Source organism: Hemicordylus capensis, chromosome 3 (assembly GCF_027244095.1).
Source record: "Hemicordylus capensis ecotype Gifberg chromosome 3, rHemCap1.1.pri, whole genome shotgun sequence".
Taxonomy (NCBI): domain Eukaryota; kingdom Metazoa; phylum Chordata; class Lepidosauria; order Squamata; family Cordylidae; genus Hemicordylus; species Hemicordylus capensis.
In genome coordinates, this window is record NC_069659.1 from 150,269,484 (window position 1) to 150,282,304 (window position 12,821).

At 42.6% G+C, this 12,821-nt stretch overlaps 1 protein-coding gene across 3 annotated transcripts in view; it reads left to right on the forward strand.

Moving 5' to 3' along the window:
• STK24 (serine/threonine kinase 24) overlaps positions 1-12,821 on the forward strand; it is a 49,642-nt gene that overhangs the window by 26,053 nt on the left and 10,768 nt on the right. For all 3 annotated transcript variants that reach the window (XM_053311110.1, XM_053311111.1, XM_053311112.1), the window contains 8 exons: positions 794-850; positions 2,813-2,921; positions 3,009-3,166; positions 3,793-3,978; positions 6,882-7,027; positions 8,197-8,320; positions 9,343-9,411; positions 11,251-11,387. In XM_053311110.1, the coding sequence (XP_053167085.1) occupies positions 794-850; positions 2,813-2,921; positions 3,009-3,166; positions 3,793-3,978; positions 6,882-7,027; positions 8,197-8,320; positions 9,343-9,411; positions 11,251-11,387 (986 nt within the window). The remainder of the gene's footprint in view (positions 1-793; positions 851-2,812; positions 2,922-3,008; positions 3,167-3,792; positions 3,979-6,881; positions 7,028-8,196; positions 8,321-9,342; positions 9,412-11,250; positions 11,388-12,821) is intronic.

Sequence of the window (12,821 nt, forward strand, 5' to 3'; positions counted from 1 at the left end):
GCCTGTTGTGCCATGCTATCATTCTGTGGGAGCTGAGAGTGAAGCCTAGAATTCACACAAAACGCTGCCTAGAATTCACACAAAACGCTTCTGTGTAGCTGCTTACTACAGAGGGAGATGGCTTGCTGTGTGCAGGTACAGGTAAGCTGTCTTTCAGGGACTTTGGTCAGTCATGTCAAACTTGCTCCTTGAGCAACCCTGGTAAGCTGTTGGGCAACCCCATGGTTTCCTGGAACATAGTCTTAAACTGCAACTCAGCACTGAAGTAATGAGACTTTAGCACAGTGATGCTAGAATACTGAAAAACTACATTTTAAAAATGAGATTTAAGATTATTGTCTTTAGGATGAAAGGGAGAATAGCATGGTACATATGACTATAAATTGTGCCTTCTGACTTATCACTTATTATTGGATTGGTCCTGCAATGAAGTCAAAGTATCTGGTGATTTTTTCTAAACCAAAACACATTTTTTTCTGAGATTTGTGGTACTTAATATGATTACTTTATGGCATGCTATGCTTTTTGACTAAAAGTATTTTGATAAGTTTTGTTTGTCTTTAAAACATGCATTTTGAAAAGAGTAAAAAGGAAATGTGCTGTTTACAATGTTAATTATTGTAACTTTTCATCTAACTTCTCATTTGCTTTGCTTTTTCAGTCTGTTCAGATTTTACGTGTGTAACACTTTAGTGGGAGATGAATTGCACATCATGTAGCAAAACATTATCTGAAATAACATAGAACTTTTACAGTTTTTCTCACCATTAAACAGAATTTTGTTTATTTAAAGGATACAAAGTTATGGATAATAATGGAATATCTTGGTGGAGGTTCTGCTCTTGATCTTGTAAGTAATTAACTTTAATATAATTAGAGATTATTTATATTTCATTTGCATTTGTTCCTTTGGGGCATTCTGAGCTTCACAAAGTCATTTTAGGAAAAAAATCACCCTAATTAATTAGTAAGAATGTACAAAATCTTTTGCAACCTTTTAACATTCTTGGCTTAACTGTATTGCAAACTTACTCTAGTTGGTTGGGGTTTTCACTTTTTTACTTTTTGTCACCACCCCATTATTTATCATGTTTCTTGGACAGTGAAGAGGCTCTGCATAGGCAAGGAAAGGAATCTAGTAGTTGCACACAACCCCAATCTAAGGCCAAAGCAGGGCCAAGGCGCATGCCCTAGTTTCCCCATAACTTCCATCCGCTGTAAAAGGAGAGCCCTAAGAAATTTGGGGAGGAGCTACTGAGAATTATTGGGACCAGAGAAGGAAATGTGGAGGTTACCTCCAGAAAGATAACACTTTCATATGCGGTGGGAGTTTCTGCTACAAGCATTTTGGAAAGCTGCAGCTGCACAAATGGAATAATAGTGAAACACAATATAGAAATTAATCTAGCAGGATCGTCTTTGAATTAGAAAGAATTATTCAGCAAGGATGCTCATTTAGCAACCAATATGTGGAAGAAAACAGACCGCGTTATTAGATATTAGAAAACAAACCACGTTATTAGATATACTAGTTATTTCAGGCCCGTTAAAATAACGGGTGCTAGGGGAGTTGTGCACTCCAGGCCCTGCGCCTCCATTCCCCCTCCCGCCGCCGTCAGCCTCCATGCCGCGGCCGGTCTCCCGGGCCGGGCAAGGGCCCCCCGCCACCGTCGGCCTCCCCTTTTCTGCTTCCCCCGCCACCTCCTCACCACGTCCGGCGGTGGCGGCTCTACTGCCGCCTCGCCCGGCTTCTTCCTCTCCCTTCTTTTTTCGCCGGCCAGGCAAGACCCGCCGCCGCCTCTCCTCTCCCCGCGGCTTTTTTGTGGCTGGGCTGGTTCTGCCGCTGCCGCCTCTGCCCTCCCACGGTCTCCGCTTCTCCTCAACTGTTTTAGCGGCAGGGCTGGTTCCGCCGCTGCCGCCTCTGCCCTCCCCGGTCCCCGCTTCCAGTTTCTGCTGCTGCCAGATGGGAGCCAACATGGCCGCCGTGTCCCTGCGGCCGTATCTTTCTCGGACGTTCTGGGCATGCGCTCTGCGCATGCCCAGAACAGCCGAGAAAGACACGGGCAGGGACACGGGATTACACTCAAGGGCTTTATTATAGAGGATTAGATCGGTATTGTTGACCCAGACTGGCAGCGGCTTCTCCAAGATTGCAGGCAGGAGAGTCTCTCAGCCCTATCTTAGGAATCTCAGGGAGGGAACTTGGAACCTTTTGCATGCAAGCGATCTTTCCAGAGTGGCCCCATACCCTGAAGAGAATATCTTACAGCGCTCACACATGTCTCCCATTCAAATTCAAACCAGGGAGGACCCTGCTTAGCTAAGGGGACAATTCATGCTTGCTACCACAAGACCAGGTTAGAAAACTGACATGAGATCAAAACTTGGTGGAGACTGGTGTTCCCTCTAGCAGGGATTCCCAGATGTTGTTGACTACATCTTCTGCAGTGACTTTTGCTTGGGGATTATGAGAGTTGTACATCGGTTGCAATGACTTTTGCATTGTAGTTGTCAACATCTGGGATTCCCTGTTAGAGGGAACACTGGTGGAGACTAAGGAAAACAACTCTGTAAGTTAGCCTCTGAAAGAGTTTTCATTGCTAAGTAGGAAGTCAGTTAGAAGTTAGAGGCTTTCTGTGTATCACTTATATTCCAGGAGAGCATTAGAAAAACTGAAGGAAGGAGAAACTTAAGATTTGTAAAACAATGAACTTAGAATGTGTTTGTTTGTTTTTTAGTACATTATGTGGTTTAAGATTTGTTACCTCTTATTTGATGTTGCCTTGATAATAATCAGTTGTTTTTCTTCTAGTTAGAACCTGGTGCTCTTGATGAAATCCAGATTGCTACAATATTAAGAGAGATTCTGAAAGGACTTGATTACTTGCATTCAGAAAAGAAAATTCATAGAGATATTAAAGGTAAAATTGTAGGGTCTCAGCCCTTCAAGCTTAAACACTGAAGCCTAAACATGCACATTGCAAATTTCTTCTTTTAATATTTTCCAGCTGCTAATGTACTGCTCTCAGAACAAGGAGAAGTAAAACTTGCAGACTTTGGTGTGGCTGGGCAACTAACTGATACACAAATAAAGAGAAACACCTTTGTGGGTACGCCATTTTGGATGGCTCCAGAAGTAATAAAGCAGTCAGCTTATGATTCAAAGGTAATATTAAGGTTGGCTGCTTAAAATGTTAGGGCACCACTGTGATCCCCATCCTTCTATTTTTATGGTAAATGAAATCCTCTCTGCTAAACTGGGTGGGAATTTGCTTTATGCGGGTTTTTATGACTTAACTGGACCCCTTTGTATGGTCGTTGTTTCATTGTGTGTCTGGTTACAATAGTCTCTCTTTTCCCAAATGTGTGAGGTGTTGTAGACATAGCCTTGGATCTAAAGCTGCATTTGCCTCAGTAGAAAGGCTCTTCAGCTTGTGAAAGGTGACGTCTATTTCTCTTGCTGCTGCAGTCCCTGTGCCTCATTCTTCACCATTCTGGAGGGCCCCCCAACTCTCCAGAGAAGCTTGCAGTGGCAAGGGGGTTTATGGAGCTGTAGTGTGAAGAAACGGTGGGAAGCCCCGATTGTACAAGCAGAGTTGCACTTTTGCAACTTTGGGTCCAAGGTGTAATCAAGTAGATCCCACATTTAATCTTAGTGCTCTGCCTAAGATTGAGATGCAAAGGGAAAATGGGTTTGTTTTAAATAATCAAATGAAGAAAATCTTGTATTTGATTTCAGTGGAAGACTTTCTTTTTCCTTTCTCCTATTGAAAGATTGCTTTTGCGTTACAGGCAGATATTTGGTCGCTGGGCATAACTGCCATAGAACTTGCAAAAGGTGAGCCACCACATTCAGAACTGCATCCAATGAAAGTTTTATTCCTGATTCCAAAGAACAACCCACCAACACTGGAAGGAAACTACAGTAAGCCACTGAAGGAGTTTGTTGAAGCCTGTTTGAACAAGGACCCAAGCTTTGTAAGTGTCCTCTCTCTGTTCCCTCCCCCCTCCCCCATTCTTAGGCGTTTTACTTAAAATGGAAGAAAGCAGAAGACTAACTGTGGGTTGCTCTTGAATGCAATAGACTACCAAAAACATTTTTTTTTCTGCTGCAGCCATCATTTATCACAGAGCTTAATCTTGGAAGTATATACAATTATTTGAATATATTTCTTCCTGCTTAACATGTCATGTTTATTTGAAAATATATTTCATAGTGGTCTATGAATGAACTTCAAAGCAGTTCATTAACAAAACCTTTCACTACTCTTTTCTTTACTGTTTAAAGAAAAAAAAGAGAACCGAGTGGGTTTCACATTTAAAAGCTATATAACAAGTAATGCCATCTTCACCTAATGTATTCCACTCTCTATCACAGCCTGTTTAATGTTTCTGCTTTGTCTTTCTGACCATATTTTGCCCAGGTTGCATGTGAACTTGATGACAAACTGTCATCACTTGCACAGAATTACATAGTTTTAAATTTAGGACCCAGTTACCAGAAACCAGATGAAGTTCTGCTCACATTAAAAACAAAACAATTTTTTTCCTGAGCTTTCTATACAGTGAGGGAAATAAGTATTTGATCCCCTGCTGATTTTGTCCGTTTGCCCTCTGACACAGAAATGACCAGGCTATAACTGGAATGGTAAATTTATTGTAGCTGTGAGAGACAGAATAACAACAAACAAACCCTCAAAAGCCCAGTGCCCAAAAGTCAGCGATGGATTTGCATTGTAGTGAGGGAAATAAGTATTCGATCCCTTCACAAAAGATGTCTTAGTACTTGGTGGCAAAACCCTTGTTGGCAATCACAGAGGTCAGACGTTTCTTGTAGTTGGCCACCAGGTTTGCACACAACCCAGGAGGGATGTTGTCCCACTCCTCTTTGCAGATCCTCTCCAAGTCAGAAAGGTTTCGAGGCTGATGTTTGGCAACCCGAACCGTCAGCTCCCTCCACAGATTTTCTATGGGATTAAGGTCTGGAGACTGGCTGGGCCACTCCAGGACCTTCATGTGCTTCTTCTTGAGCCACTCCTTTGTTGCCTTGGCTGTGTGTTTTGGGTCATTGTCATGCTGGAATACCCATCCACGACCCATTCTCAATGCCCTGGCTGAGGGAAGGAGGTGCTCACCCAAGATCTGACGGTACATGGTCCTGTCCATCGTCCCTTCAATGCGGTGAAGGTGTCCTGTCCCCTTAGCAGAAAAACAACCCCAAAGCATAATGTGTCCACCTCCATGTTTGACGGTGGGGATGGTGTTCTTGGGCTCATAGGCAGCATTCCTCCTCCTCCACACACGGTGAGTTGCGTTGATGCCAAAGAGCTTGATTTTGATCTCATCTGACCACAACACTTTCGCCCAGTTCTCCTCTGGATCATTCAGAAGTGCATGGCAAACTGCAGACGGGCCTGTACATGTGCTGCCTTGAGCAGGGGGACCTTGCGGGCACTGCAAGATTTCAGTCCTTCACGGCGTAGTGCAGGCCTGCTCAACTTAGGCCCCCCAGCTGTTTTTGGACTACAACTCCCATAATTCTCAGCCACAGCAGCCAATAGCCAGGAATTATGGGAATTGTAGGCCAAGATCTGCAGGAGGGCCGAAGTTGAGCAGTCCTGGCGTAGTGTGTTACCAATTGTTTTCTTGGTGACTATGGTTCCAGCTGCCCTGAGATCATTGACAAGTTTCCCCCGTGTAGTTCTGGGCTGCTTTGTCACCGTTCTCATGATCATTGCAACTCCATGAGGTGAGATCTTGCATGGAGCCCAGACCGAGGGAGATTGACAGTTATTTTGTGTTTCTTCCATTTGCGAGTTATCGTGCCAACTGTAGTCACCTTCTCACCAAGCTGCTTGGCGATAGTCTTGTAGCCCAGTCCAGCCTTGTGCAGGTCTACAACCTTGTCCCTGACATTCTTCGACAGCTCTTTGGTCTTGGGCATGGTGGTGAGTTTGGAAGCTGAGTGATTGCTTGCTTCTATGGACAGGTGTCTTTTATACAGGTACTGTAACAAGCTGGGATTAGGAGCACTCCCTTACAGAGGGTGTTCCTCATCTCAGCTCGTTACCTGCATATAGTGAAAAGACACCTGGGAGCCTGAAATCTTGCTGGTTGACAGGGGATCGAATACTTATTTCCCTCACTACAATGCAAATCCATCGCTGACTTTTGGGCACTGGGCTTTTGAGGGTTTGTTTGTTGTTATTCTGTCTCTCACAGCTACAATAAACCTACCATTCCAATTATAGCCTGGTCATTTCTGTGTCAGAGGGCAAACGGACAAAATCAGCAGGGGATCAAATACTTATTTCCCTCAGTGTATTTTATTTAATATATTTCTATATTGCCCAAAACTTGTGTCTCATATCCCTTTCCAGCAAATAGTTTTACTATTGAACCACTTGTGGAGTGGATTGGGTTTACGTCACTGGAAATTCAGAGTAAAATATTGTTTCCTTCAGTACTTCTTCCTTTCCACATCTCTTCCTTTCCATCTCTTCCTGTTGCCTGAATGGTTGTTTCTGGAAAGTGCAGTAGGGAGAATTTTGATTGGCAACTCAGGGATTCCAAGGTGTTTTCCTCCAGATGCTCTGGCCATATCTTGCATTGATGAATCTAATCATAAATAGTAATGACTCTATACTTAAAGGTTATTATAGTCCATCTTCCCCTCTGTAATTATGTTAACTGAAAGCAATATGCTTGGAAGGGAAGAAAATGAATACTGAGGAAGTATTTCTTCAATAACTATGAGCAAACATCTTTCAAAATACTGTGCCTAATGTTTAGTATCTGTGGACTTCAGTCTTTCTCTCCCAGTATATCCCTGCAAGTTAACTGATGTGTATTTAGTAAAAGAACTTATTTTTATCTTAAAGAGACCAACGGCAAAAGAACTCCTGAAGCACAAATTTATTATACGAAATGCAAAGAAAACCTCTTATTTGACGGATCTCATTGACAGACATAAAAGATGGAAGTCTGAGCAGAATCATGATAACTCCAGTTCTGAAGATTCAGATGGGTAAGTGTGAGAGCAGGAGTGCTGTTTCAGATATTGTGGTGTGTTTGGAGGTGGGGGATGTTTCAGCCACCTAATGGCTCAGCGGGGAAGTAACTTGCCTAGGTAGCAAGAGGTTGCTGGTTCGAATCCCTGCTGGTATCTTTCCCAGACTATGTTTCCCAGACTATGGGAAACACCAGCAGTGATATAGGAAGATGCTGAAAGGCATCATCTCATACTGGGCAGGAGGAGGAAGTGGTAAACCCCTCTTGTGTTCTACCAAAAAACCCCACATGACTCTGTGGTCGCTAGGAGTTGACACCAACTCAACGGCACAACTTTACCTTACAGTATCCACAGACTTCCATTGTCAGTGCTATTACTGCTTTTTTTAATGGCAGCCATAAAGCTGGGTTTTTATGGTTCCTTAAGGAACTCTTCTCACTGCCCATGATTTTAGAAGGCAGGGCATATGGTTGTATGGTAATGGGGGCCATCTATTATCTTGCTGATTAACAGTTTATGTCCACTGGCCTGTCCTTATCCTGGCTTGTCCTAGAATTGCCTTATTATCCCACTCCCAAGCTATGTCTGGTTTTGGGGGGTAGGGAGAAAACTTGAGGGATTTAGCATCCGATTGTGGGGTGGAGTGGTGGGTACTAGCTTAGCGGGATGTCTTCCAGGCTCTTCCCCACAGTATAATCAGAGAACCGCTTTAATAGGCTTAGACACTGGCAGTGTATTGTGGAATACAACCTGACTGAGACTTTTTGTGGGATCTGGCTTTCTGTGAGTATACCCGATAAAGGCCTAATTTGAGCTTGAAGAACAGATTGGGGGAAAAGATGACATTGGAACATATTTGGCATATTTAAAATGTGCATGCTTTAGCTTTTTTCCTTTTCAGAAATGGAGTCTCTGTGTTATAGGCTGCTAAGGTGTATTATGGTAGAAAAAGGTAATGGAGAGAGTCTGTAATTTGTGCTAAATAAAGTTGTCCTAGCCCTTAACTTCTAGAATTGTATTTCAGATCATCTCTTGCTTCCAAAGTAGTTTAGAATTTTGCTAATCAAATGTTTTGCTTTCAAATACTCATGCTTGAATTTGCCAACTTGATGGCATTGTCAGCTGCTATTAATCAGCTAAGGAAAACTACTTTGTAATAATTCATAAACTTATTTGTGTTAAAGTGAAACAGATGGTCAAGCCTCAGGCGGCAGTGATTCAGGTGACTGGATATTTACAATCAGAGAGAAAGATCCCAAAAATTTAGAGAATGGAGCTACCCAGCTACATGAGTGGGAAAGAAATAAGGTATTTTTTATTTTAGATGTTGCAGGAAACTAAAAACTGAAATACATTTTCCAGTGTGTGTTGGTGTAACTTGAAGTGTTTCAAAGTCTGCGCTGAATTGTGCACATTCAGAACTTTAGTCTCTGTCAACGGCACCATAAATTAGTCAAAGTACAGATTCCACACACATTCCTTTGAAAGGAGTCATGGCATTCCAGCATCAGCACTGATGGACTGTTACATATTATACTGTGCACACAGGTAAATTTCCAGCATCTTAAATTTAGCAGTAAGGGTGCCCCTCTGTTGCTCTAACCTCCCCTGTATTTGTGCATACTAAGTTGTGTGAGTTGGACAGGGCCAGCCCACTGTGTTCTTACCTGTAATACAGTTGAGAATAGATGCATACTAAATTAGGCTGGGATCCAAAAAATTACAAGTCTGCCTTTGTGTAGTCACCAGAGGACTCTCAAGCCGCACCCCCTCCAGTAGTCTGCCCTCTGAAAGGCCTTTTCTGATTGCTAACCTCCTCTTCCCTTGAGCACAGCATTTTACACAGCAGATGTAAGCAAAAATTGGCAGAGTTCTGTGTGTGCACTTATGAATTAGGCATGTAAAAAAAGTAGTGCTGAAGTACTGTAACTGACACCACGGTAGCTGCAGTGCCTTTAGGATGCCTGGTACATGAGCTATTCTCAGTCCTGCCCCACTAACACGTAACATCTCTCCCCAAATCTGTGTCTCATAATAGCTCTGTGGAATACTATGCTTGAGAGTCGTAGCTGTGAGCATTGTAATAGTGCTACTTATGCATATTCCTGGGCCAGTATAATGCTCTGGGTTGACTGCTGCTGCAGCCACAAGTTGTGATGTGTGGCACTGGTATAGAGGTTGTATGCCATCCTCAGCACTTACTTGCTGGTTCATTTGTATTGTGTACAGATGTGTGTTCCTGCAATGATTTCCCATACTTTGTTTCTTGCCAATACAGATTTGCCAATGTATTATTTTCACTTAGTTTGTTCTACCTTTTTTCCTTCAAGGAAAACACCATTCAGAGGCGGCCTTTGTCTCGGTGCCTGTCTACAATTATATCACCTTTGTTCACAGAGGTAAGTTATCATTTGGATTCATCATTGGTTTGGAGATTATATGGACATGTAGGAGAAGGTGCAAGAAAACACCTTCAAGTTTGCTCAGACAGGGAAATGCAGTGCTGTGGTGATCCTTTTCTCTTGCCTCCCATTCCCTTAATGCCTGGCATTAAGGCCCAGGGATGGGGAACTAGCAGCTATGGTTATCAGCTGCAGGAAAGAAGCAGTGCCAGCCCTTGATAAGGCCACATGAGAAAGAGAAAGTTCCAAGAGTGGCAACTGCTGTGGTTCAGCCTGCATTTCCCCAAAGAGGATGCTAGGGGGCGTGGGGAGATAGGAACACTGTGGTGTGTGTGATGAAGTCACCCACTCCTGAAAACATAGGTGCAAAGCTGTTTTAGTGTGTTTTCATGGGGTATTTCATTTTGCAATGTTCAACTTTTGAGTTCTCTGCATGGATAGGCAACAAATGAATGTTCTCATATGAAGGGGTTACTTGTAAACTTCTTCCTGTTGCTCACAGTATGAAGACACCTTCTTAGCTTAGCCTGAATATTTGTAGACATTTTAGGTAGCCATGTTGGCCCATAGAAAAAATTTGTAAAAGCCATAATAGGAATGCTCTTGCTAGTAACCACATGACACACCATCTTGGGCAAGCTTTTGAGTTTACCAGAACTTTATAGCAGTCTGGATAATAAGACAATAATAAAAAGGGAGAGGGGCTGGGAAGCTGGGCCTGGTGATAAGATCTCCATTTCAAAGTCTGAAGATGGTCAGGATGGGGTTTTGCAGACTCCTGTTGATTCGCCTCACTATGTTGCTAGATAGAATAACAACGAATGTACCCTTACTTTTAGAAAATGTAAAATCAAGACATTTACTCAGTTCTGTCTTTAGCAGTAATTGAAACGAAGAGTAGTAGTAGAAGAGAAATGATGTGGTCTTTTTTATAACGAGCAAAGATGGAGATTAATTTCGGTGTTCAATAGGTGAAAAGTCAATAGGAGCCACATTGGTAGAATTAGTCATGTGAGGGCATGCCATCCTCAAAAAAGTGAAGTTCCATCGTCAGGTAGCTGGATAGTTAAATGTGTTCTCCATAGTCCATAAAAATTGTAGGTAGCCATGTTGGTCCATAAGAAAAAAAAAGTCAAAAAGTGACAATCTAGTAAGTACTTCAGTTATCTTTGCAATGGCATGAGCCTATCTTCGATATCTAGTGGAAGCAGGCTTTGTTATTGTAACTAATAACCATTTACATGGAATTCAGATTTTTCTTATTTCTTTCTTGATAGTAGATAATGCCGTCAGAATAAATGAAATCATTGGTTCTCAAACTTAGATCCCCGTTTGTGGTTGCTCAACACCCATGGGAACTGTAGTTTGTTTATTTTATTTTTACATTTATATCCCACTCTTCCTCCAAGGAGCCCAGAGTGGTGTACTACATACTTGAGTTTCTCTTTCACAACAACCTTGTGAAGTAGGTTAGGCTGAGAGAGAAGTGACTGGCCCAGAGTCACCCAGCTAGTTTCATGGCTGAATGGGGATTTGAACTCGGGTCTCCTCAGTCCTAGTCCAGCACTCTAACCACTACACCATGCTGTCCAAACCACATATGTCCAAACTGTACTAGAAACTGTAGACCCAAGTTTGATAACCCCTGCATTAAATGATTGAGATTTATTCTATACATTAGCTTTTGATTGATTAAGTGCCGTCAAGTTGGTGTCAACTCGTAGCGACATAAAGTGCAGCTTATGATGATGATTAATGTGTTTTCCCCTACGAGCATTAAATATATTACATAAATATTTCAGATTGTTACATAGCGAATACCATTTTGATTTTTAGCTGAAAGAACGGAGTCAAGCTTGTGGGGGGAACATGGGTTCCATAGATGAATTGAGAGAGGCTATTTATTTAGCTGAAGAAGCGTGTCCAGGCATTTCAGATACCATGGTGACAGAGCTTGTACAGAGACTTCAGAGGTAAATTACTTTGAATTTGGTCATATAGAAAACTGCTATACAAATGTGTACTTTTTGTCATAAGCTTGATATAAGTTAGGGCCAGTTTGGACGAGACACAGCTTAGCGCACGTGATCAGAATGGGGTCACCCTGATGTCGAGAATGTGACATGCTGTATGACACCCTGACGAGACCAACAGATATTTTGAGTGTGTGTAAAGGGGCAGTTCAAATGAACACCCTCCTCACACAGTTAAAGGATGCTGTGACAGAGCATCCAGATGCCCTGTGTTGTTGGGGGAGCAGTGGTGGGTTGCGCCCTGCCAAACTGTCCCTGAAATGGCTCAAGGGCATGGTGTAGGTTCAGTTTTCAGAAAATCACAGGGAAGGTGTAGCTGCTTAGTTCTTATATTAAACTCAAATGCACATCAGGAAACTTGTTAAAATGTATGGAATTAATATTTTCATATTCATTTTAGTGGGAATAATCTAATGAGATAACATAATCAAATTCAGGATGGCTCTAAGATGTATCAGTTTTAGGTACTTAATCCCACATAAAATAATTTGAAAGTTGAATAGTTCCTAGCTCAGGAGATAGGATTCACAGGTTGGATAATGTCATGCATATTTGATTTAGTTACTGAGCTATATTTATGTAATCAAGGATGTCACAGGGTATGAGTTACTATCAGAGCCACTTACTGTTCTTTTATATAATTTAAAGGGAACTGCTAAGTCATGTGACCTTGAAGTTTTAATTAATGTATTGTGTGGTGCTAGAATGAGTGTAGTGGAAGGTTAGGGAAGTTCATAACCCTGAGTTGTGAAGCTGTCTTACAAGAAGATAAATTACAAAGATGGTTTAATCATCAGACTATAGTATGTGATAGATCAAGGTGGCCAACTTGTTGAAAATTGAGCAATTCTTTGTAAATCTCTGGAGTAACATATAAGCCAAATGAGGAAGGAAGGAATCCTGGTTTCCTAAACCAGCTTGATTTCTGAATTGGGAAACTCTGGTTTAGGGATGTGCACAAATGTTTTGGTGGGACAGGAAGTGGAATCTTTAAGCATGAGAAAAGCAGGTCCCTACGTGTTCCTCTGCTGCACCGCTGCTTTTCTGGGCACGTTGCTGCACTGCTCAGAAGTCTGCGTGTGGCCGCGGGGCTTTACCCAGCAGCTTGCTTGCAGCTGTGTGTGGAAGACACATAGCCACCGTGCATGTGCAGCGGCCATGTGTTTAATCAGTGTGGTGTTGCTGACCATGCTCTTGGCCACTGCACATGCACAGTGGCCATGTGCATCTCACCACTGCACGCTTGCTGCTGGGTGAAGTCCCGTGGCCGCACGCGGACTAATGTGTGGCACAGCAGGTTGGTGGAGAAGCAGGTCCTTACTGCTGCGCAGAATCGATTTGGCAGGCCCCGACTGGACGCGCTGAATCGATTCA